This window comes from Oncorhynchus nerka, linkage group LG8 (genome assembly GCF_034236695.1).
Source record: "Oncorhynchus nerka isolate Pitt River linkage group LG8, Oner_Uvic_2.0, whole genome shotgun sequence".
NCBI lineage: Eukaryota > Metazoa > Chordata > Actinopteri > Salmoniformes > Salmonidae > Oncorhynchus > Oncorhynchus nerka.
In genome coordinates this window covers 70,289,223-70,315,702 of record NC_088403.1, presented here as the reverse complement: position 1 = coordinate 70,315,702, position 26,480 = coordinate 70,289,223, and the positions used below count along the sequence as shown (strand labels likewise).

The following is a 26,480-nucleotide window of genomic DNA, read 5'->3' as shown; positions in this document are numbered from 1 at the left end:
ATGGGGCTTTTAGAGGTTATACATCATGGGGCTTTTAGAGGTTATTCATCATGGGGCTTTTAGAAGTTATTCATCATGGGGCTTTTAGAGGTTATTTATCATGGTGCTTTTAGAGGTTATTTATCATGGGGCTTTTTAAAGGTTATACATCATGGGGCTTTTAGAGGTTATTCATCATGGGGCTTTTTAAAGGTTATACATCATGGGGCTTTTAGAGGTTATTCATCATGGGGCTTTTAGAGGTTATACATCATGGGGCTTTTAGAGGTTATACATCATGGGGCTTTTAGAGGTTATTTATAATGGGGCTTTTAAAAGGTTATACATCATGGGGCTTTTAGAGTTTATACATCATGGGGCTTATAGAGGTTATTCATAATGGGGCTTTTAAAAGGTTATACATCATGGGGCTTTTAGAGGTTATACATCATGGGGCTTATAGAGGTTATTCATAATGGGTCTTTTAGAGGTTATACATCAAGTGATGGTGAATATTTGGTGGACAGAACAATAAAAAGTTATTCTGATCTGTCATTCTCTTTGTACCGATTCAGAAAAGACTGTATATCAAGTAGACTATGCTGTTTCCCCCTATGGTTCTTTTGGTCACCTGTGGAACAACCCACTCAAGATAGTGAGAGGTCAGTCAACTCTTGGTGTAATTCCTCTACCACCCGGATGCCCATTGACACATGCTGTTGTTGTTCAGACATCGTTACATTATGATAATTTAGCCAACACTCTTTACCCAGAGCGACTTCCAGTCAGTCCACTATAGTAGGTAGGTAAGACCTTCCTCAAAAACATAATGAACACAGAACAGCGGGACTATTTCTTCTACTCTGTGGTTGCCACGGTACCCATCTCCACCCCTAGCTCCTCGACCTCCTGGACCGGAGCCACCACTTTCTTCTCCAGCCGGGTGACTCTGCGTTTCAGTCTGCTCTGGCCCGCCTCGTGTTCGGCGAGGAGCCGGGCGTATCGCGTCTGGAGGGACTCCAGCGTTGCTGTCATCCTCTCCACCTTCTCTTCCATGTCCTTGGGGTCCGGGCCCTGCGCCGCCACCTAGTGAACCATCAATACTTATGATTAATGTGTTCGGTCAGTTAGTCGATCAGATAATCAATTAATAACCAAAACTCCTCCATATCCTGGGGTCCGGGCCTTCTTCGCCACCTAATCATCAATCAATACATCCGTCAGTTGGTCGGTCGGCTAACTGATCAGTCAGTTAGTCAGTCAATCAATCAAAAAGCAACTCAATCAGCCTTCCAGGTTCAGCAGGTGTTATATAGAGGCGTTATAGAGGTGTTATATAGAGGTGTTATAGAGGTGTTATATAGAGGCGTTATAGAGGTGTTATATAGAGGTGTTATAGAGGTGTTATATAGAGGCGTTATAGAGGTGTTATATAGAGGTGTTATAGAGGTGTTATATAGAGGTGTTATAGAGGTGTTATATAGAGGTGTTATAGAGGTGTTATATAGAGGGGTTATAGAGGTGTTATATAGAGGTGTTATAGAGGTGTTATAGAGGTGTTATAGAGGTGTTATATAGAGGTGTTATAGAGGTGTTATATAGAGGTGTTATATAGAGGTGTTATAGAGGTGTTATAAAGTTGTTATATAGAGGTGTTATAGAGGTGTTATATAGAGGTGTTATATAGAGGTGTTATATAGAGGTGTTATAGAGGTGTTATATAGAGGTGTTATAGAGGTGTTATAGAGGGTTTATAGAGGTGTTATAGAGGTGTTATAGAGGTGTTATAGAGGGGTTATATAGAGGTGTTATAGAGGTGTTATAGAGGTGTTATATAGAGGTGTTATATAGAGGTGTTATATAGAGGTGTTATATAGAGGTGTTATAGAGGTGGTATATAGAGGTGTTATAGAGGTGTTATATAGAGGTGTTATATAGAGGTGTTATAGAGGTGGTATATAGAGGGGTTATAGAGGTGTTATATAGAGGTTTATAGAGGTGTTATAGAGGTGTTATATAGAGGTGTTATATAGAGTGTTATAGAGGGGTTATAGAGGTGTTATAGAGGGTTTATAGAGGGGTTATAGAGGGGTTATAGAGGTTTATAGAGGTGTTATAGAGGGGTTATAGAGGTGTTATAGAGGTGTTATATAGAGGTGTTATAGAGGTGTTATAGAGGGGTTATAGAGGTGTTATAGAGGGTTTATAGAGGGGTTATAGAGGGGTTATAGAGGTGTTATATAGAGGTGTTATAGAGGTTTATAGAGGTGTTATATAGAGGTGTTATATAGAGGTGTTATATAGAGGTGTTATATAGAGGTGTTATATAGAGGTGTTATAGAGGTGTTATAGAGGTTTATAGAGGTGTTATATAGAGGTGTTATAGAGGTGTTATAGAGGGGTTATAGAGGTTTATAGAGGTGTTATAGAGGTTTATAGAGGTGTTATATAGAGGTGTTATATAGAGGTGTTATAGAGGTTTATAGAGGTGTTATATAGAGGTGTTATAGAGGTGTTATATAGAGGTGTTATATAGAGGTGTTATAGAGGGGTTATAGAGGTTTATAGAGGTGTTATATAGAGGTGTTATAGAGGTGTTATATAGAGGGGTTATAGAGGTTTATAGAGGTGTTATATAGAGGTGTTATAGAGGTGTTATATAGAGGTGTTATATAGAGGTGTTATAGAGGTGTTATATAGAGGTGTTATATAGAGGTGTTATATAGAGGTGTTATAGAGGGGTTATAGAGGTGTTATAGAGGTTTATAGAGGGGTTATAGAGGGGTTATAGAGGTTTATAGAGGTGTTATATAGAGGTGTTATAGAGGGGTTATAGAGGTGTTATATAGAGGTGTTATAGAGGTGTTATATAGAGGTGTTATAGAGGTGTTATAGAGGTGTTATATAGGTGGTATATAGAGGTGTTATAGAGGTGTTATAGAGGTGTTATATAGAGGTTTATAGAGGTGTTATATAGAGGTGTTATAGAGGGGTTATAGAGGTGTTATATAGAGGTGTTATATAGAGGTGTTATAGAGGGGTTATAGAGGTGTTATAGAGGTTTATAGAGGGGTTATAGAGGGGTTATAGAGGTTTATAGAGGTGTTATATAGAGGTGTTATAGAGGGGTTATAGAGGCTTATAGAGGTGTTATAGAGGTTTATAGAGGTGTTATATAGAGGTGTTATATAGAGGTGTTATAGAGGTTTATAGAGGTGTTATATAGAGGTGTTATAGAGGGGTTATAGAGGTTTATAGAGGTGTTATAGAGGTGTTATATAGAGGTGTTATATAGAGGTGTTATAGAGGGGTTATAGAGGTGTTATAGAGGTTTATAGAGGGGTTATAGAGGGGTTATAGAGGTTTATAGAGGTGTTATATAGAGGTGTTATAGAGGGGTTATAGAGGTGTTATATAGAGGTGTTATAGAGGTGTTATATAGAGGTGTTATAAAGGTGTTATATAGAGGTGTTATAGAGGTGTTATACAGAGGGGTTATAGAGGTGTTATATAGAGGTGTTATAGAGGTGTTATATAGAGGGGTTATACCTCCAGGTCCAGCAGGTTGTCCTTCATCAGGATCTGCCGTCCCTTCTCCTCCAACATGGCTTTAGCATCAGGATACTCCGACAGGGCCTCCATGAGGTCGTCTTTAGAGAGGCAGAACAGGTCAGAGTACCCAACACTCCTGATGTTAGCAGTCCTCCTGTTTCCAGCCCTGGAACCTGGTATCAAGTGAAGAGCAGAAACAACTTTGTGAGTTGAGTATCCAGCAGCGGATCAGGAGACAACACAGCAGAACTGAAGGAGTGGAGCCATGTTCCTAACTCTGAACCAGTCTGAACCACTCTGAACCAGTCTGAACCAGTCTGAACCCGTCTGAACCAGTCTGAACCACTCCGAACCAGTCTGAACCAGTCTGAACCAGTCTGAACCCGTCCGAACCAGTCTGAACCACTCAGAACCAGTCTGAACCAGTCTGAACCAGTCTGAACCACTCTGAACCAGTCCAAACCACTCTGAACCAGTCTGAACCCGTCTGAACCAGTCTGAACCACTCCGAACCACTCTGAACCAGTCTGAACCCGTCTGAACCAATCTGAACCAATCTGAACCAATCTGAACCAGTCCAAACCACTCTGAACCAGTCTGAACCGGTCTGAACCCGTCTGAACCAATCTGAACCAATCTGAACCACCCTCTATAACCACTCTGAACCAGTCCAAACCACTCTGAACCAGTCTGAACCAGTCTGAACCCATCTGAACCAATCTGAACCAATCTGAACCACTCTGAAGCACTCTGAACCAGTCTGAACCAGTCTGAAGCAGTCTGAGTTGTCCTCAGGTGTTCCTAACTCTGAACCAGTCTGAGATGTCCTCAGGTGTTCCTAACTCTGAACCAGTCTGAACAGTCTGAGTTGTCCTCAGGTGTTCCTAACTCTGAACCAGTCTGAACAGTCTGGGACGTCCTCAGGTGTTCCTAACTCTGAAACAGTCTGAACAGTCTGGGACGTCCTCAGGTGTTCCTAACTCTGAACCAGTCTGAGATGTCCTCAGGTGTTCCTAACTCTGAAACAGTCTGAACCAGTCTGAGTTGTCCTCAGGTGTTCCTAACTCTGAACCAGTCTGAACAGTCTGGGACGTCCTCAGGTGTTCGTAACTCTGAACCAGTCTGAGATGTCCTCAGGTGTTCCTAACTCTGAAACAGTCTGAACAGTCTGGGACGTCCTCAGGTGTTCCTAACTCTGAAACAGTCTGAACAGTCTGGGACGTCCTCAGGTGTTCCTAACTCTGGGTCCAGGAGTGGAGACTGAACCAGTCTGAACCAGTCTGAGTTGTCCTCAGGTCTAGTAGTGTTTTACCTCTCTGCCCTGAAGAACCGTTCTAATCGTTAGCATGCCCATATCCTACTTGTATGTTAATTATTTAGATAGTTCCTGTCACACCAATGTTGATTCCTCACCATCGCTGTGTGAAACCTCTTCCAAATGAATGACCTGATAACATATTCCATAAGTATAACTTCCTACAAACCCTTTATGGACAGAATACTGATCTCCCCGAAGTAGCTCCCATCGCTAAGGACAACGAACTGTTTGATCCCGTCGTCGGCGACAACGGCCAGCTTCCCTTCCTTGATGATGTACATCTCTCGTCCGATGTCTCCCTTCTTACAGATGTAATCACCCGGACTGTAGACCTGAGGCTGAAGCTTCAATACCAACTCTACCAGGAGACCAGCCTCACAGTCAGCAAAGATACGCACCTGGAGAGAGAGAGAGACAGAGAGAGACAGAGAGAGAGAGAGAAAGACAGAGAGAGAGAGAGAGAGAGAGAGAGAGAGAGAGAGAGAGAGACAGAGAGAGAGAGAGAGAGAGACACAGAGAGAGAGAGAGAGAGAGAGAGAGAGAGAGACAGAGAGAGAGAGAGAGAGAGAGACAGAGAGAGAGAGAGAGATACAGAGAGACAGAGAGAGAGAGAGAGAAAGAGAGACAGACAGAGAGAGAGAGAGAGAGAGAGAGAGAGAGAGAGAGAGAGAGAGAGACAGAGAGAGAGAGAGAGAAAGAGAGACAGAGAGAGAGAGAGAGAGAGAGAGAGAGAGAGAGAGAGAGAGAGAGAGAGAGAGAGAGGCTGGAGCGTTAATACCAACTCTACCAGGAGACCAGCCTCACAGTCAGCAGGTGCATTTCTCAAATCAAGTAACATTTTATTGGTCACATGCACATGGTTAGCAGATGTTATTGCGAGTGTAGCTCCGGAATGGAGAAGGAAGGGGGAGGGAGGGAGAGAGGGAGAGAGGAAGGGGTGAGAGAGGGAGAGAGGAAGGGGTGAGAAAGGGAGAGAGGAAGGGGAGGGAGAGAGAGAGAGGTAGGGGTGAGAAAGGGAGAGAGGAAGGGGAGGGAGAGAGAAAGGGGGGGAGAAAGGGAGAGAGGAAGGGAAGGGAGAGAGAGAGAGAGAGGAAGGGGTGAGAAAGGGAGAAAGGAAGGGGTGAGAAAGGGAGAGAGGAAGGGGAGGGAGAGAGAGAGAGGAAGGGGAGGGACAAAGGGAGTGGTGGGAATGACATTTTTTCCAATGACTCTTCTATTCTGGAGTGATGGAGATCAACATGAAGAGAGAGGCAAGAAATAGGACAGAAAGAGAGTTCAATGTTCTCTCTCTCTCTCTCTCTCTCGTTCTCTACCTTCTTCAGTGTGTCCAGGTGTACGTTGATAGCGATCTCAGCCCTGAGTTTATCAGGAAGGAACTTTAGCACCTCCCTCTCATCTACTGCCTTCTTATTGGTCCACAGGTAGTCAAACCACTTGATCACCCTCTTCTCGAGGTCCTGCAGGTCAAGAGATTGTCTTTTTTATTCCCCAAGGAGAAAAGTACTTTCTTTCCACTCTTCCCCAGAAATATCGCCCTAATACATCAGAAATATAATATAAATGTATCTAAAAAATATAATATAATTATACTGTATTATCATTATATCTTAATATATCTAAATAATATAATATAATTATACTCTATTATCAATATATCTTAATGAAATATAATCCAAATACGGCATAAATATAAATGAAATGTATCATAAATAAATAATAATAAATACATTTATCAGAAATATAACCTAAATTTATCAGAAATATAACCTAAATTTATCAGAAATATAACCTAAATTTATCATAAATATAACCTAAATTTATCATAAATATAACCTAAATTTATCATAAATATAACCTAAATTTATCAGAAATATAACCTAAATTTATCATAAATATAACCTAAATTTATCATAAATATAACCTAAATTTATCAGAAATATAACCTAAATTTATCATAAATATAACCTAAATTTATCAGAAATATAACCTAAATTTATCATAAATATAACCTAAATTTATCAGAAATATAATCCAAATATATCAGAAATACTTCCTAGGTGTAACAGGGGTGATCAGCCTACCTTAGGGACCTTGTAGAGCCTAGAGAGTTAGGGTTCAGGGGTCAGAGGTTATCATCCTACCTTGGTGACCTTTCTGAAAGTCATGTACTGTTTGATGGCATCTATCCTGGCCTGGAAGTTTGCCCTGGCAGCGTTCATGTTGGTGATCATGGAACCGACGTTACCGACGATGGTAGCAAAGATCAACACGCCAACCTGGAGCACAGAGACACAGAGATGACGTAGGAACCAAAGCCTGCATAACCCCGAAGCTCTGACAGATTTAGATCAGGAAGTGACCTCATCCATCTGAAGCTACACCCACCAGGAAGTCTGTGACGACGAAGAAGTACTCAGAGTTCTGTACAGGGGGAGGAGTCTCTCCGATAGTTGTGAGTGTCAGGGTCGACCAGTACATGCTGTAAGATAGGATTAGTATAATATTACTCCATCATTACTATATTTTGACTACAGGTGTATATAGGTATATATTGATAGGTATATGAGAGCTGTTCAGGTATATATTGATAGATATATGAGAGCTCCTACCTGTAGGCATATTTCCGGACCAAACGGCCAAACTCAGGGTCCGTCGTGTCGGGGTACACAAACTTATTAGCTCCGAAACCAATTGCCTTGGAGGGAAGATATATATATTTTATATTAATTTCTTAATCAGAAATGCAAACAACAAGCATTCGCTATTAATTATAAGAAGAGGAGGAGTAGAAGAGAGTTCCAGTGTGTGTTTGTGTTTGTGTGTGTGTGTGTGTGTGTGTGTGTGTGTGTGTTTGTGTGTGTGTGTTGTGTGTGTGTGTTTGTGTGTGTTTTGTGTGTTTTGTGTGTGTGTGTGTGTGTGTGTGTGTGTGTGTGTGTGTGTGTGTGTGTGTGTGTGTGTGTGTGTGTGTGTACCTTGGAGAAAGAGTAGTAAAGACAAGCGTTCCAGTGTATGATGATGACGATGTACATGACGAGGTTGGAGATACGCAGAACGTTGGGGAAGTTGGTCCTAGTCTCTGTCCTCTGAAAGAACTCCAACATCCTGGTGATAACATAGAGAGAGATCGAGGGATGAATAGATCGATGGAGGTAGAGAGAGAGAGGGAACAAGGGAGGGATGGAGATACGCAGAACGTTGGGGAAGTTGGTCCTAGTCTCTGTCCTCTGAAAGAACTCCAACATCCTGGTGATAACATAGAGAGAGATCGAGGGATGAATGGATCGATGGAGGTAGAGAGAGAGAGGGAACAAGGGAGGGATGGAGATATGCAGAACGTTGGGGAAGTTGGTCCTAGTCTCTGTCCTCTGAAAGAACTCCAACATCCTAGAAAGTAGAATACACTTCGAAAAAAGATGCTTTCACCATAGAAGAACCCCTTTTGGTTCAAGGAAGAAACCTTTTCACGGGGAGTTCCATGAGGAACCATTTTTACAGAGGGTTCTACATGGAACGCAAAAGAGATTATAATTACAATAGAATATAATGAAATAAAGTAGAATAAAATAAAGTAGAGTAGATTAAAGTAAAGTAAAGTAGAGTAGAATTAAGTAAAGTAGAATAAAGTAGAATAAAGTAGAGTAGAATAAAGTAGATTAAAGTAGAGTAGAATAAAGTAAGGTAGATTAGAATAGAGTAAAGTAGAGTAGAATAAAGTAAGGTAGATTAGAATAGAGTAAAGTAGAGTAGAATAAAGTAAGGTAGATTAGAATAGAGTAAAGTAGAGTAGAATAAAGTAGAATAAAGTAGAGTAGAATAAAGTAGAGTAGAATCAAGTAGATTCAAGTAGGGTATTTAGAATAATGTAGAGTAGAATCAAGTAGAAAAAAGTAGAGTAGAATAAAGTACAGTAGAATAAATTAGAACAAGGTAGAATAAAGTAGAGTAGAATAAAGTAGAATAAAGTAGAATAAGGTAGAATAAAGTAGAGTAGAATAAAGTAGAATAAGGTAAAGTAGCATCAAGTAGAAAAGTAGAATAAAGTAGAGTAGAATAAGGTAGAATAAAGTAGAGTAGAATAAAGTAGAACAAAGTAGAGTAGAATAAAGTAGATTAAGGTAAAGTAGCATCAAGTAGAAAAGTAGAATAAAGTAGAGTAGAATAAAGTAGAATAAAGTAGAGTATAGTAAAGTAGAATAAGGTAGAGTAGATTCAAGTGGAATAATGTAGAGTAAAATAAAGTAGAATAGAGTAGAGTAGATTCAAGTAGAATAAAGTAAGGTGGATTAGAATAAAGTAAAGTAGAGTAGAATATAATAAAGTAGAGTAAAGTAGAGCATAATAAAGTAGAGTAGAGTAGAATATAATAAAGTAGAGTAGAATAGAATAAAGTAGAGTGGAGTATAATAGAATACAGTATAGTAGAGTATAATAAAGTAGAGTAGAGTACAGTAGAGTACAATAAAATAGAGTAGAATAGAATAAAGTAGAGTAGAATACAGTAGAATAAAGTAAAATAGAATAGAGTATAATAGAATACAGTATAGTAGAGTATAATACAGTAGAATAGAATAGAGTATAATAGAATACAGTATAGTAGAGTATAATAGAGTAGAATAGAATAGAGTATAATATAATACAGTAAAGTAGAGTATGATAAAGTACAGTAGAGTACAGTAGACTAGAATGTAGTATAATATAATACAGTATAGTAGAGTATGATAAAGTACAGTAGAGTACAGTAGAATATAATGTAGTATAATATAATACAGTATAGAAGAGTATGATAAAGTACAGTAGAGTACAGTAGAATATAATGTAGTATAATAGAATACAGTATAGTAGAGTATAATACAGTAGAATAGAATAGAGTATAATAGAATACAGTATAGTAGAGTATGATAAAGTACAGTAGAGAACAGTAGAATACAGTATAGTAGAGTATGATAAAGTACAGTAGAGTACAGTATAATATAATGTAGTATAATATAATACAGTATAGTAGAGTATGATAAAGTACAGTAGAATATAATGTAGTATAATATAATACAGTATAGTAGAGTAAGATAAAGTACAGTATAATACAGTAGAATAGAATATAATAGAATACAGTATAGTAGAGTATAATACAGTAGAATAGAATAGAGTATAATATAATACAGTATAGTAGAGTATAATACAGTAGAATAGAATAGAGTATAATAGAATACAGTATAGTAGAGTATAATACAGTAGAATAGAATAGAGTATAATAGAATACAGTATAGTAGAGTATAATACAGTAGAATAGAATAGAGTATAATAGAATACAGTATAGTAGAGTATGATAAATTACAGTAGAGAACAGTAGAATACAGTATAGTAGAGTATGATGTGCACTAACTGATGAATGCATTAACTGTCTCTCTGGGTAGGAGCGTCTGATGAAATATCCAAATGTATGTACGTCCTAGTGATAACCTAGTGAGACATGAATGAATGATGGATGCATATCTCTAGTTGACTCACCTGTTGATTCTGAACAGCTTGTTGAGTCATATCTCTCGTTGACTCACCTGTTGATTCTGAACAGCTTGTTGAGTCATATCTCTAGTTGACTCACCTGTTGATTCTGAACAGCTTGTTGAGTCATATCTCTAGTTGACTCACCTGTTGATCCTGAACAGCTTGTTGAGTCATATCCCTAGTTGACTCACCTGTTGATTCAGAACAGCTTGTTGAGTCATATCTCTAGTTGACTCACCTGTTGATTCTGAACAGCTTGTTGAGTCATATCTCTAGTTGACTCACCTGTTGATCCTGAACAGCTTGTTGAGTCATATCCCTAGTTGACTCACCTGTTGATTCAGAACAGCTTGTTGAGTCATATCCCTAGTTGACTCACCTGTTGATTCTGAACAGCTTGTTGAGTCATATCCCTAGTTGACTCACCTGTTGATTCTGAACAGCTTGTTGAGTCATATCTCTAGTTGACTCACCTGTTGATCCTGAACAGCTTGTTGAGTCGTATCCCTAGTTGACTCACCTGTTGATTCAGAACAGCTTGTTGAGTCATATCTCTAGTTGACTCACCTGTTGATTCTGAACAGCTTGTTGAGTCATATCTCTAGTTGACTCACCTGTTGATCCTGAACAGCTTGTTGAGTCATATCTCTAGTTGACTCACCTGTTGATCCTGAACAGCTTGTTGAGTCATATCCCTAGTTGACTCACCTGTTGATTCAGAACAGCTTGTTGAGTCATATCCCTAGTTGACTCACCTGTTGATTCAGAACAGCTTGTTGAGTCATATCTCTAGTTGACTCACCTGTTGATTCTGAACAGCTTGTTGAGTCATATCTCTAGTTGACTCACCTGTTGATTCTGAACAGCTTGTTGAGTCATATCTCTAGTTGACTCACCTGTTGATTCTGAACAGCTTGTTGAGTCATATCTCTAGTTGACTCACCTGTTGATTCAGAACAGCTTGTTGAGTCATATCTCTAGTTGACTCACCTGTTGATTCTGAACAGCTTGTTGAGTCGTATCTCTAGTTGACTCACCTGTTGATTCAGAACAGCTTGTTGAGTCATATCTCTAGTTGACTCACCTGTTGATTCTGAACAGCTTGTTGAGTCGTATCTCGGGGTAGTTGAGTCCGAAGTACACATAGAAGATGTCAGTAGGGATCATGGAGATCAGGTCTAGTTTGTACTGGAGACTGTTTATATAGCGATCTATCAGCTTCTTCTGATCCTTCACCAACAGACCCTGTTCCAGGTAACCTAAACACAGGGACAGACCTCACCAACAGACCCTGTTCCAGGTAACCTAAACACAGGGACAGACCTCACCAACAGACCCTGTTCCAGGTAACCTACACACAGGGACAGACCTTACCAACAGACCCTGTTCCAGGTAACCTACACACAGGGACAGACCTTACCAACAGACCCTGTTCCAGGTAACCTAAACACAGGGACAGACCTTACCAACAGACCCTGTTCCAGGTAACCTACACACAGGGACAGACCTTACCAACAGACCCTGTTCCAGGTAACCTAAACACAGGGACAGACCTTACCAGGTAACCTACACACAGGGACAGACCTTACCAACAGACCCTGTTCCAGGTAACCTAAACACAGGGACAGACCTTACCAACAGACCCTGTTCCAGGTAACCTACACACAGGGACAGACCTTACCAGGTAACCTAAACACAGGGACAGACCTCACCAACAGACCCTGTTCCAGGTAACCTAAACACAGGGACAGACCTCACCAACAGACCCTGTTCCAGGTAACCTAAACACAGGGACAGACCTTACCAACAGACCCTGTTCCAGGTAACCTACACACAGGGACAGACCTTACCAACAGACCCTGTTCCAGGTAACCTAAACACAGGGACAGACCTTACCAACAGACCCTGTTCCAGGTAACCTAAACACAGGGACAGACCTTACCAACAGACCCTGTTCCAGGTAACCTACACACAGGGACAGACCTTACCAACAGACCCTGTTCCAGGTAACCTAAACACAGGGACAGACCTCACCAACAGACCCTGTTCCAGGTAACCTAAACACAGGGACAGACCTTACCAACAGACCCTGTTCCAGGTAACCTACACACAGGGACAGACCTCACCAACAGACCCTGTTCCAGGTAACCTAAACACAGGGACAGACCTTACCAACAGACCCTGTTCCAGGTAACCTAAACACAGGGACAGACCTCACCAACAGACCCTGTTCCAGGTAACCTAAACACAGGGACAGACCTTACCAACAGACCCTGTTCCAGGTAACCTAAACACAGGGACAGACCTTACCAACAGACCCTGTTCCAGGTAACCTACACACAGGGACAGACCTTACCAACAGACCCTGTTCCAGGTAACCTACACACAGGGACAGACCTTACCAACAGACCCTGTTCCAGGTAACCTACACACAGGGACAGACCTTACCAGGTAACCTAAACACAGGGACAGACCTTACCAACAGACCCTGTTCCAGGTAACCTAAACACAGGGACAGACCTTACCAACAGACCCTGTTCCAGGTAACCTAAACACAGGGACAGACCTTACCAACAGACCCTGTTCCAGGTAACCTACACACAGGGACAGACCTTACCAACAGACCCTGTTCCAGGTAACCTACACACAGGGACAGACCTTACCAACAGACCCTGTTCCAGGTAACCTACACACAGGGACAGACCTTACCAGGTAACCTACACACAGGGACAGACCTTACCAACAGACCCTGTTCCAGGTAACCTACACACAGGGACAGACCTCACCAACAGACCCTGTTCCAGGTAACCTAAACACAGGGACAGACCTTACCAACAGACCCTGTTCCAGGTAACCTACACACAGGGACAGACCTTACCAACAGACCCTGTTCCAGGTAACCTACACACAGGGACAGACCTTACCAACAGACCCTGTTCCAGGTAACCTACACACAGGGACAGACCTTACCAACAGACCCTGTTCCAGGTAACCTAAACACAGGGACAGACCTTACCAACAGACCCTGTTCCAGGTAACCTACACACAGGGACAGACCTTACCAACAGACCCTGTTCCAGGTAACCTAAACACAGGGACAGACCTTACCAACAGACCCTGTTCCAGGTAACCTAAACACAGGGACAGACCTTACCAACAGACCCTGTTCCAGGTAACCTACACACAGGGACAGACCTTACCAACAGACCCTGTTCCAGGTAACCTAAACACAGGGACAGACCTTACCAACAGACCCTGTTCCAGGTAACCTAAACACAGGGACAGACCTTACCAGGTAACCTACACACAGGGACAGACCTTACCAACAGTCCCTGTTCCAGGTAACCTAAACACAGGGACAGACCTTACCAACAGACCCTGTTCCAGGTAACCTAAACACAGGGACAGACCTCACCAACAGACCCTGTTCCAGGTAACCTACACACAGGGACAGACCTCACCAACAGACCCTGTTCCAGGTAACCTAAACACAGGGACAGACCTTACCAACAGACCCTGTTCCAGGTAACCTAAACACAGGGACAGACCTTACCAACAGACCCTGTTCCAGGTAACCTACACACAGGGACAGACCTTACCAACAGACCCTGTTCCAGGTAACCTAAACACAGGGACAGACCTCACCAACAGACCCTGTTCCAGGTAACCTAAACACAGGGACAGACCTTACCAACAGACCCTGTTCCAGGTAACCTACACACAGGGACAGACCTCACCAACAGACCCTGTTCCAGGTAACCTAAACACAGGGACAGACCTTACCAACAGACCCTGTTCCAGGTAACCTAAACACAGGGACAGACCTCACCAACAGACCCTGTTCCAGGTAACCTAAACACAGGGACAGACCTTACCAACAGACCCTGTTCCAGGTAACCTAAACACAGGGACAGACCTTACCAACAGACCCTGTTCCAGGTAACCTACACACAGGGACAGACCTTACCAACAGACCCTGTTCCAGGTAACCTACACACAGGGACAGACCTTACCAACAGACCCTGTTCCAGGTAACCTACACACAGGGACAGACCTTACCAGGTAACCTAAACACAGGGACAGACCTTACCAACAGACCCTGTTCCAGGTAACCTAAACACAGGGACAGACCTTACCAACAGACCCTGTTCCAGGTAACCTAAACACAGGGACAGACCTTACCAACAGACCCTGTTCCAGGTAACCTACACACAGGGACAGACCTTACCAACAGACCCTGTTCCAGGTAACCTACACACAGGGACAGACCTTACCAACAGACCCTGTTCCAGGTAACCTACACACAGGGACAGACCTTACCAGGTAACCTACACACAGGGACAGACCTTACCAACAGACCCTGTTCCAGGTAACCTACACACAGGGACAGACCTCACCAACAGACCCTGTTCCAGGTAACCTAAACACAGGGACAGACCTTACCAACAGACCCTGTTCCAGGTAACCTACACACAGGGACAGACCTTACCAACAGACCCTGTTCCAGGTAACCTACACACAGGGACAGACCTTACCAACAGACCCTGTTCCAGGTAACCTACACACAGGGACAGACCTTACCAACAGACCCTGTTCCAGGTAACCTAAACACAGGGACAGACCTTACCAACAGACCCTGTTCCAGGTAACCTACACACAGGGACAGACCTTACCAACAGACCCTGTTCCAGGTAACCTAAACACAGGGACAGACCTTACCAACAGACCCTGTTCCAGGTAACCTAAACACAGGGACAGACCTTACCAACAGACCCTGTTCCAGGTAACCTACACACAGGGACAGACCTTACCAACAGACCCTGTTCCAGGTAACCTAAACACAGGGACAGACCTTACCAACAGACCCTGTTCCAGGTAACCTAAACACAGGGACAGACCTTACCAGGTAACCTACACACAGGGACAGACCTTACCAACAGTCCCTGTTCCAGGTAACCTAAACACAGGGACAGACCTTACCAACAGACCCTGTTCCAGGTAACCTAAACACAGGGACAGACCTCACCAACAGACCCTGTTCCAGGTAACCTACACACAGGGACAGACCTCACCAACAGACCCTGTTCCAGGTAACCTACACACAGGGACAGACCTTACCAACAGACCCTGTTCCAGGTAACCTAAACACAGGGACAGACCTTACCAACAGACCCTGTTCCAGGTAACCTACACACAGGGACAGACCTCACCAACAGACCCTGTTCCAGGTAACCTAAACACAGGGACAGACCTTACCAACAGACTCTGTTCCAGGTAACCTAAACACAGGGACAGACCTCACCAACAGACCCTGTTCCAGGTAACCTACACACAGGGACAGACCTCACCAACAGACCCTGTTCCAGGTAACCTACACACAGGGACAGACCTTACCAACAGACCCTGTTCCAGGTAACCTAAACACAGGGACAGACCTTACCAACAGACCCTGTTCCAGGTAACCTAAACACAGGGACAGACCTCACCAACAGACCCTGTTCCAGGTAACCTACACACAGGGACAGACCTCACCAACAGACCCTGTTCCAGGTAACCTAAACACAGGGACAGACCTTACCAACAGACCCTGTTCCAGGTAACCTACACACAGGGACAGACCTTACCAACAGACCCTGTTCCAGGTAACCTACACACAGGGACAGACCTTACCAACAGACCCTGTTCCAGGTAACCTAAACACAGGGACAGACCTTACCAACAGACCCTGTTCCAGGTAACCTAAACACAGGGACAGACCTCACCAACAGACCCTGTTCCAGGTAACCTAAACACAGGGACAGACCTCACCAACAGACCCTGTTCCAGGTAACCTAAACACAGGGACAGACCTCACCAACAGACCCTGTTCCAGGTAACCTAAACACAGGGACAGACCTCACCAACAGACCCTGTTCCAGGTAACCTACACACAGGGACAGACCTTACCAACAGACCCTGTTCCAGGTAACCTAAACACAGGGACAGACCTCACCAACAGACCCTGTTCCAGGTAACCTAAACACAGGGACAGACCTCACCAACAGACCCTGTTCCAGGTAACCTAAACACAGGGACAGACCTCACCAACAGACCCTGTTCCAGGTAACCTAAACACAGGGACAGACCTCACCAACAGACCCTGTTCCAGGTAACCTAAACACAGGGACAGACCTGACCAACAGACCCTGTTCCAGGTAACCTAAACACAGGGACAGACCTTACCAACAGACCCTGTTCCAGGTAACCTACACACAGGGACAGACCTGACCAACAGACCCTGTTCCAGGTAACCTAAACACAGGGACAGACCTCACCAACAGACCCTGTTCCAGGTAACCTACACACAGGGACAGACCTCACCAACAGACCCTGTTCCAGGTAACCTACACACAGGGACAGACCTCACCAACAGACCCTGTTCCAGGTAACCTACACACAGGGACAGACCTTACCAACAGACCCTGTTCCAGGTAACCTAAACACAGGGACAGACCTCACCAACAGACCCTGTTCCAGGTAACCTACACACAGGGACAGACCTTACCAACAGACCCTGTTCCAGGTAACCTACACACAGGGACAGACCTTACCAACAGACCCTGTTCCAGGTAACCTAAACACAGGGACAGACCTCACCAACAGACCCTGTTCCAGGTAACCTACACACAGGGACAGACCTTACCAGGTAACCTACACACAGGGACAGACCTTACCAACAGACCCTGTTCCAGGTAACCTACACACAGGGACAGACCTCACCAGGTAACTTACACACAGGGACAGACCTCACCAACAGACCCTGTTCCAGGTAACCTACACACAGGGACAGACCTTACCAACAGACCCTGTTCCAGGTAACCTACACACAGGGACAGACCTTACCAACAGACCCTGTTCCAGGTAACCTAAACACAGGGACAGACCTCACCAACAGACCCTGTTCCAGGTAACCTACACACAGGGACAGACCTTACCAGGTAACCTACACACAGGGACAGACCTTACCAACAGACCCTGTTCCAGGTAACCTACACACAGGGAAAGACCTCACCAGGTAACATACACACAGGGACAGACCTTACCAACAGACCCTGTTCCAGGTAACCTACACACAGGGACAGACCTTACCAACAGACCCTGTTCCAGGTAACCTACACACAGGGACAGACCTGACCAACAGACCCTGTTCCAGGTAACCTACACACAGGGACAGACCTTACCAACAGACCCTGTTCCAGGTAACCTACACACAGGGACAGACCTTACCAACAGACCCTGTTCCAGGTAACCTAAACACAGGGACAGACCTTACCAACAGACCCTGTTCCAGGTAACCTAAACACAGGGACAGACCTTACCAACAGACCCTGTTCCAGGTAACCTACACACAGGGACAGACCTTACCAACAGACCCTGTTCCAGGTAACCTACACACAGGGACAGACCTTACCAACAGACCCTGTTCCAGGTAACCTAAACACAGGGACAGACCTTACCAACAGACCCTGTTCCAGGTAACCTAAACACAGGGACAGACCTTACAACAGACCCTGTTCCAGGTAACCTAAACACAGGGACAGACCTTACCAACAGTCCCTGTTCCAGGTAACCTACACACAGGGACAGACCTTACCAACAGACCCTGTTCCAGGTAACCTAAACACAGGGACAGACCTTACCAACAGACCCTGTTCCAGGTAACCTACACACAGGGACAGACCTTACCAACAGACCCTGTTCCAGGTAACCTAAACACAGGGACAGACCTCACCAGGTAACCTACACACAGGGACAGACCTTACCAACAGACCCTGTTCCAGGTAACCTACACACAGGGACAGACCTCACCAACAGACCCTGTTCCAGGTAACCTAAACACAGGGACAGACCTTACCAACAGACCCTGTTCCAGGTAACCTACACACAGGGACAGACCTTACCAACAGACCCTGTTCCAGGTAACCTAAACACAGGGACAGACCTCACCAACAGACCCTGTTCCAGGTAACCTACACACAGGACAGACAGTAACCTACACACAGGGACAGACCTTACCAACAGACCCTGTTCCAGGTAACCTACACACAGGGAAAGACCTCACCAGGTAACCTACACACAGGGACAGACCTTACCAACAGACCCTGTTCCAGGTAACCTACACACAGGGACAGACCTTACCAACAGACCCTGTTCCAGGTAACCTACACACAGGGACAGACCTGACCAACAGACCCTGTTCCAGGTAACCTACACACAGGGACAGACCTTACCAACAGACCCTGTTCCAGGTAACCTACACACAGGGACAGACCTTACCAACAGACCCTGTTCCAGGTAACCTAAACACAGGGACAGACCTTACCAACAGACCCTGTTCCAGGTAACCTAAACACAGGGACAGACCTTACCAACAGACCCTGTTCCAGGTAACCTACACACAGGGACAGACCTTACCAACAGACCCTGTTCCAGGTAACCTACACACAGGGACAGACCTTACCAACAGACCCTGTTCCAGGTAACCTAAACACAGGGACAGACCTTACCAACAGACCCTGTTCCAGGTAACCTAAACACAGGGACAGACCTTACAACAGACCCTGTTCCAGGTAACCTAAACACAGGGACAGACCTTACCAACAGTCCCTGTTCCAGGTAACCTACACACAGGGACAGACCTTACCAACAGACCCTGTTCCAGGTAACCTAAACACAGGGACAGACCTTACAAACAGACCCTGTTCCAGGTAACCTACACACAGGGACAGACCTTACCAACAGACCCTGTTCCAGGTAACCTAAACACAGGGACAGACCTCACCAGGTAACCTACACACAGGGACAGACCTTACCAACAGACCCTGTTCCAGGTAACCTACACACAGGGACAGACCTCACCAACAGACCCTGTTCCAGGTAACCTAAACACAGGGACAGACCTCACCAGGTAACCTACACACAGGGACAGACCTTACCAACAGACCCTGTTCCAGGTAACCTAAACACAGGGACAGACCTCACCAGGTAACCTACACACAGGGACAGACCTTACCAACAGACCCTGTTCCAGGTAACCTAAACACAGGGACAGACCTCACCAGGTAACCTACACACAGGGACAGACCTTACCAACAGACCCTGTTCCAGGTAACCTACACACAGGGACAGACCTTACCAACAGACCCTGTTCCAGGTAACCTACACACAGGGACAGACCTTACCAACAGACCCTGTTCCAGGTAACCTACACACAGGGACAGACCTTACCAACAGTCCCTGTTCCAGGTAACCTAAACACAGGGACAGACCTTACCAACAGTCCCTGTTCCAGGTAACCTAAACACAGGGACAGACCTTACCAACAGACCCTGTTCCAGGTAACCTAAACACAGGGACAGACCTTACCAACAGACCCTGTTCCAGGTAACCTACACACAGGGACAGACCTTACCAACAGACCCTGTTCCAGGTAACCTACACACAGGGACAGACCTGACCAACAGACCCTGTTCCAGGTAACCTACACACAGGGACAGACCTCACCAACAGACCCTGTTCCAGGTAACCTAAACACAGGGACAGACCTTACCAACAGACCCTGTTCCAGGTAACCTAAACACAGGGACAGACCTCACCAACAGACCCTGTTCCAGGTAACCTAAACACAGGGACAGACCTCACCAACAGACCCTGTTCCAGGTAACCTACACACAGGGACAGACCTTACCAACAGACCCTGTTCCAGGTAACCTAAACACAGGGACAGACCTTACCAACAGACCCTGTTCCAGGTAACCTACACACGGGGACAGACCTCACCAACAGACCCTGTTCCAGGTAACCTACACACAGGGACAGACCTCACCAACAGACCCTGTTCCAGGTAACCTAAACACAGGGACAGACCTTACCAACAGACCCTGTTCCAGGTAACCTAAACACAGGGACAGACCTCACCAGGTAACCTACACACAGGGACAGACCTCACCACCAGTCCCTGTTCCAGGTAACCTACACACAGGGACAGACCTTACCAACAGACCCTGTTCCAGGTAACCTAAACACAGGGACAGACCTCACCAACAGACCCTGTTCCAGGTAACCTAAACACAGGGACAGACCTCACCAACAGACCCTGTTCCAGGTAACCTACACACAGGGACAGACCTTACCAACAGACCCTGTTCCAGGTAACCTACACACAGGGACAGACCTTACCAACAGACCCTGTTCCAGGTAACCTACACACAGGGACAGACCTTACCAACAGACCCTGTTCCAGGTAACCTACACACAGGGACAGACCTTACCAACAGACCCTGTTCCAGGTTCCAGGTAACCTAAACACAGGGACAGACCTTACCAACAGACCCTGTTCCAGGTAACCTAAACACAGGGACAGACCTTACCAACAGACCCTGTTCCAGGTAACCTAAACACAGGGACAGACCTTACCAACAGACCCTGTTCCAGGTAACCTACACACAGGGACAGACCTTACCAACAGACCCTGTTCCAGGTAACCTACACACAGGGACAGACCTTACCAACAGACCCTGTTCCAGGTAACCTAAACACAGGGACAGACCTTACCAGGTAACCTAAACACAGGGACAGACCTTACCAGGTAACCTAAACACAGGGACAGACCTTACCAACAGACCCTGTTCCAGGTAACCTAAACACAGGGACAGACCTTACCAACAGACCCTGTTCCAGGTAACCTACACACAGGGACAGACCTTACCAACAGACCCTGTTCCAGGTAACCTACACACAGGGACAGACCTTACCAACAGACCCTGTTCCAGGTAACCTAAACACAGGGACAGACCTGTTCCAGGTAACCAACAGACCCTGTTCCAGGTAACCTACACACAGGGACAGACCTTACCAACAGACCCTGTTCCAGGTAACCTAAACACAGGGACAGTTCCAGGTAACCTAAACACAGGGACAGACCTCACCAACAGACCCTGTTCCAGGTAACCTAAACACAGGGACAGACCTTACCAACAGACCCTGTTCCAGGTAACCTAAACACAGGGACAGACCTTACCAACAGACCCTGTTCCAGGTAACCTACACACAGGGACAGACCTTACCAACAGACCCTGTTCCAGGTAACCTACACACAGGGACAGACCTTACCAACAGACCCTGTTCCAGGTAACCTAAACACAGGGACAGACCTTACCAACAGACCCTGTTCCAGGTAACCTAAACACAGGGACAGACCTTACCAACAGACCCTGTTCCAGGTAACCTACACACAGGGACAGACCTCACCAACAGACCCTGTTCCAGGTAACCTACACACAGGGTCAGACCTCACCAACAGACCCTGTTCCAGGTAACCTAAACACAGGGACAGACCTTACCAACAGACCCTGTTCCAGGTAACCTAAACACAGGGACAGACCTTACCAACAGACCCTGTTCCAGGTAACCTAAACACAGGGACAGACCTTACCAACAGACCCTGTTCCAGGTAACCTAAACACAGGGACAGACCTTACCAACAGACCCTGTTCCAGGTAACCTACACACAGGGACAGACCTGACCAACAGACCCTGTTCCAGGTAACCTAAACACAGGGACAGACCTTACCAACAGACCCTGTTCCAGGTAACCTAAACACAGGGACAGACCTTACCAACAGACCCTGTTCCAGGTAACCTACACACAGGGACAGACCTTACCAACAGACCCTGTTCCAGGTAACCTACACACAGGGACAGACCTGACCAACAGACCCTGTTCCAGGTAACCTAAACACAGGGACAGACCTTACCAACAGACCCTGTTCCAGGTAACCTACACACAGGGACAGACCTGACCAACAGACCCTGTTCCAGGTAACCTACACACAGGGACAGACCTCACCAACAGACCCTGTTCCAGGTAACCTACACACAGGGACAGACCTCACCAACAGACCCTGTTCCAGGTAACCTACACACAGGGACAGACCTCACCAACAGACCCTGTTCCAGGTAACCTACACACAGGGACAGACCTTACCAACAGACCCTGTTCCAGGTAACCTACACACAGGGACAGACCTCACCAGGTAACCTACACACAGGGACAGACCTTACCAACAGACCCTGTTCCAGGTAACCTACACACAGGGACAGACCTTACCAACAGACCCTGTTCCAGGTAACCTACACACAGGGACAGACCTTACCAACAGACCCTGTTCCAGATAACCTACACACGGGGACAGACCCCACCAACAGACCCTGTTCCAGGTAACCTACACACAGGGACAGACCTTACCAACAGACCCTGTTCCAGGTAACCTACACACAGGGACAGACCTTACCAACAGACCCTGTTCCCGGTAACCTACACACAGGGACAGACCTTACCAACAGTCCCTGTTCCAGGTAACCTACACACAGGGACAGACCTGACCAACAGACCCTGTTCCAGGTAAGCTACACACAGGGACAGACCTTACCAACAGACCCTGTTCCAGGTAACCTACACACAGGGACAGACCTCACCAACAGGCCCTGTTCCAGGTAACCTACACACAGGGACAGACCTTACCAACAGACCCTGTTCCAGGTAACCTACACACAGGGACAGACCTCACCAACAGACCCTGTTCCAGGTAACCTACACACAGGGACAGACCTCACCAACAGACCCTGTTCCAGGTAACCTACACACAGGGACAGACCTTACCAACAGACCCTGTTCCAGGTAACCTACACACAGGGACAGACCTCACCAACAGACCCTGTTCCAGGTAACCTACACACAGGGACAGACCTTACCAACAGACCCTGTTCCAGGTAACCTACACACAGGGACAGACCTTACCAACAGACCCTGTTCCAGGTAACCTACACACAGGGACAGACCTCACCAGGTAACCTACACACAGGGACAGACCTTACCAACAGACCCTGTTCCAGGTAACCTACACACAGGACAGACTCACCAACAGACCCTGTTCCAGGTAACCTACACACAGGGACAGACCTTACCAACAGACCCTGTTCCAGGTAACCTACACACGGGGACAGACCTCACCAACAGACCCTGTTCCAGGTAACCTACACACAGGGACAGACCTCACCAGGTAACCTACACACAGGGACAGACCTTACCAACAGTCCCTGTTCCAGGTAACCTACACACAGGGACAGACCTCACCAACAGACCCTGTTCCAGGTAACCTACACACAGGGACAGACCTTACCAACAGACCCTGTTCCAGGTAACCTACACACAGGGACATACCTTACCAACAGACCTTGTTCCAGGTAACCTACACACAGGGACAGACCTTACCAACAGACCCTGTTCCAGGTAACCTAAACACAGGGACAGACCTTACCAACAGACCCTGTTCCAGGTAACCTACACACAGGGACAGACCTGACCAACAGACCCTGTTCCAGGTAACCTAAACACAGGGACAGACCTTACCAACAGACCCTGTTCCAGGTAACCTAAACACAGGGACAGACCTTACCAACAGACCCTGTTCCAGGTAACCTACACACAGGGACAGACCTTACCAACAGACCCTGTTCCAGGTAACCTACACACAGGGACAGACCTGACCAACAGACCCTGTTCCAGGTAACCTAAACACAGGGACAGACCTTACCAACAGACCCTGTTCCAGGTAACCTACACACAGGGACAGACCTGACCAACAGACCCTGTTCCAGGTAACCTACACACAGGGACAGACCTCACCAACAGACCCTGTTCCAGGTAACCTACACACAGGGACAGACCTCACCAACAGACCCTGTTCCAGGTAACCTACACACAGGGTCAGACCTCACCAACAGACCCTGTTCCAGGTAACCTACACACAGGGACAGACCTTACCAACAGACCCTGTTCCAGGTAACCTACACACAGGGACAGACCTCACCAGGTAACCTACACACAGGGACAGACCTTACCAACAGACCCTGTTCCAGGTAACCTACACACAGGGACAGACCTTACCAACAGACCCTGTTCCAGGTAACCTACACACAGGGACAGACCTTACCAACAGACCCTGTTCCAGATAACCTACACACAGGGACAGACCCACCAACAGACCCTGTTCCAGGTAACCTACACACAGGGACAGACCTTACCAACAGACCCTGTTCCAGGTAACCTACACACAGGGACAGACCTTACCAACAGACCCTGTTCCAGGTAACCTACACACAGGGACAGACCTTACCAACAGTCCCTGTTCCAGGTAACCTACACACAGGGACAGACCTGACCAACAGACCCTGTTCCAGGTAACCTACACACGGGGACAGACCTTACCAACAGACCCTGTTCCAGGTAACCTACACACAGGGACAGACCTCACCAACAGGCCCTGTTCCAGGTAACCTACACACAGGGACAGACCTTACCAACAGACCCTGTTCCAGGTAACCTACACACAGGGACAGACCTCACCAACAGACCCTGTTCCAGGTAACCTACACACAGGGACAGACCTCACCAACAGACCCTGTTCCAGGTAACCTACACACAGGGACAGACCTTACCAACAGACCCTGTTCCAGGTAACCTAACACAGGGACAGACCTCACCAACAGACCCTGTTCCAGGTAACCTACACACAGGGACAGACCTTACCAACAGACCCTGTTCCAGGTAACCTACACACAGGGACAGACCTTACCAACAGACCCTGTTCCAGGTAACCTAAACACAGGGACAGACCTCACCAGGTAACCTACACACAGGGACAGACCTTACCAACAGACCCTGTTCCAGGTAACCTACACACAGGGACAGACCTACCAACAGACCCTGTTCCAGGTAACCTACACACAGGGACAGACCTTACCAACAGACCCTGTTCCAGGTAACCTACACACAGGGACAGACCTGACCAACAGACCCTGTTCCAGGTAACCTACACACAGGGACAGACCTTACCAACAGACCCTGTTCCAGGTAACCTACACACAGGGACAGACCTCACCAACAGGCCCTGTTCCAGGTAACCTACACACAGGGACAGACCTTACCAACAGACCCTGTTCCAGGTAACCTACACACAGGGACAGACCTCACCAACAGACCCTGTTCCAGGTAACCTACACACAGGGACAGACCTCACCAACAGACCCTGTTCCAGGTAACCTACACACAGGGACAGACCTTACCAACAGACCCTGTTCCAGGTAACCTACACACGGGGACAGACCTCACCAACAGACCCTGTTCCAGGTAACCTACACACAGGGACAGACCTTACCAACAGACCCTGTTCCAGGTAACCTACACACAGGGACAGACCTTACCAACAGACCCTGTTCCAGGTAACCTACACACAGGGACAGACCTCACCAGGTAACCTACACACAGGGACAGACCTTACCAACAGACCCTGTTCCAGGTAACCTACACACAGGGACAGACCTCACCAACAGACCCTGTTCCAGGTAACCTACACACAGGGACAGACCTTACCAACAGACCCTGTTCCAGGTAACCTACACACGGGGACAGACCTCACCAACAGACCCTGTTCCAGGTAACCTACACACAGGGACAGACCTCACCAGGTAACCTACACACAGGGACAGACCTTACCAACAGTCCCTGTTCCAGGTAACCTACACACAGGGACAGACCTCACCAACAGACCCTGTTCCAGGTAACCTACACACAGGGACAGACCTTACCAACAGACCCTGTTCCAGGTAACCTACACACAGGGACATACCTTACCAACAGACCTTGTTCCAGGTAACCTACACACAGGGACAGACCTTACCAACAGACCCTGTTCCAGGTAACCTAAACACAGGGACAGACCTTACCAACAGACCCTGTTCCAGGTAACCTACACACAGGGACAGACCTGACCAACAGACCCTGTTCCAGGTAACCTAAACACAGGGACAGACCTTACCAACAGACCCTGTTCCAGGTAACCTAAACACAGGGACAGACCTTACCAACAGACCCTGTTCCAGGTAACCTACACACAGGGACAGACCTTACCAACAGACCCTGTTCCAGGTAACCTACACACAGGGACAGACCTGACCAACAGACCCTGTTCCAGGTAACCTAAACACAGGGACAGACCTTACCAACAGACCCTGTTCCAGGTAACCTACA

General features: G+C 46.4%; 1 protein-coding gene across 1 annotated transcript in view; it reads right to left on the bottom strand.

The window, feature by feature from the left end:
- Window positions 1-593: 593 nt before the first annotated feature.
- Window positions 594-26,480, bottom strand: part of cnga1b (cyclic nucleotide gated channel subunit alpha 1b) — a 119,279-nt gene continuing 93,392 nt past the window's right edge. The window contains exons 8-16 of the mRNA XM_065022035.1: window positions 11,436-11,610; window positions 7,822-8,233; window positions 7,459-7,544; window positions 7,235-7,328; window positions 6,991-7,125; window positions 6,163-6,306; window positions 5,016-5,247; window positions 3,529-3,704; window positions 594-1,065 (exon numbers count right to left, since the gene is read on the bottom strand). Coding sequence (XP_064878107.1) covers window positions 838-1,065; window positions 3,529-3,704; window positions 5,016-5,247; window positions 6,163-6,306; window positions 6,991-7,125; window positions 7,235-7,328; window positions 7,459-7,544; window positions 7,822-8,233; window positions 11,436-11,610 — 1,682 coding nt within the window. The 3' untranslated portion in view covers window positions 594-837. The remainder of the gene's footprint in view (window positions 1,066-3,528; window positions 3,705-5,015; window positions 5,248-6,162; window positions 6,307-6,990; window positions 7,126-7,234; window positions 7,329-7,458; window positions 7,545-7,821; window positions 8,234-11,435; window positions 11,611-26,480) is intronic.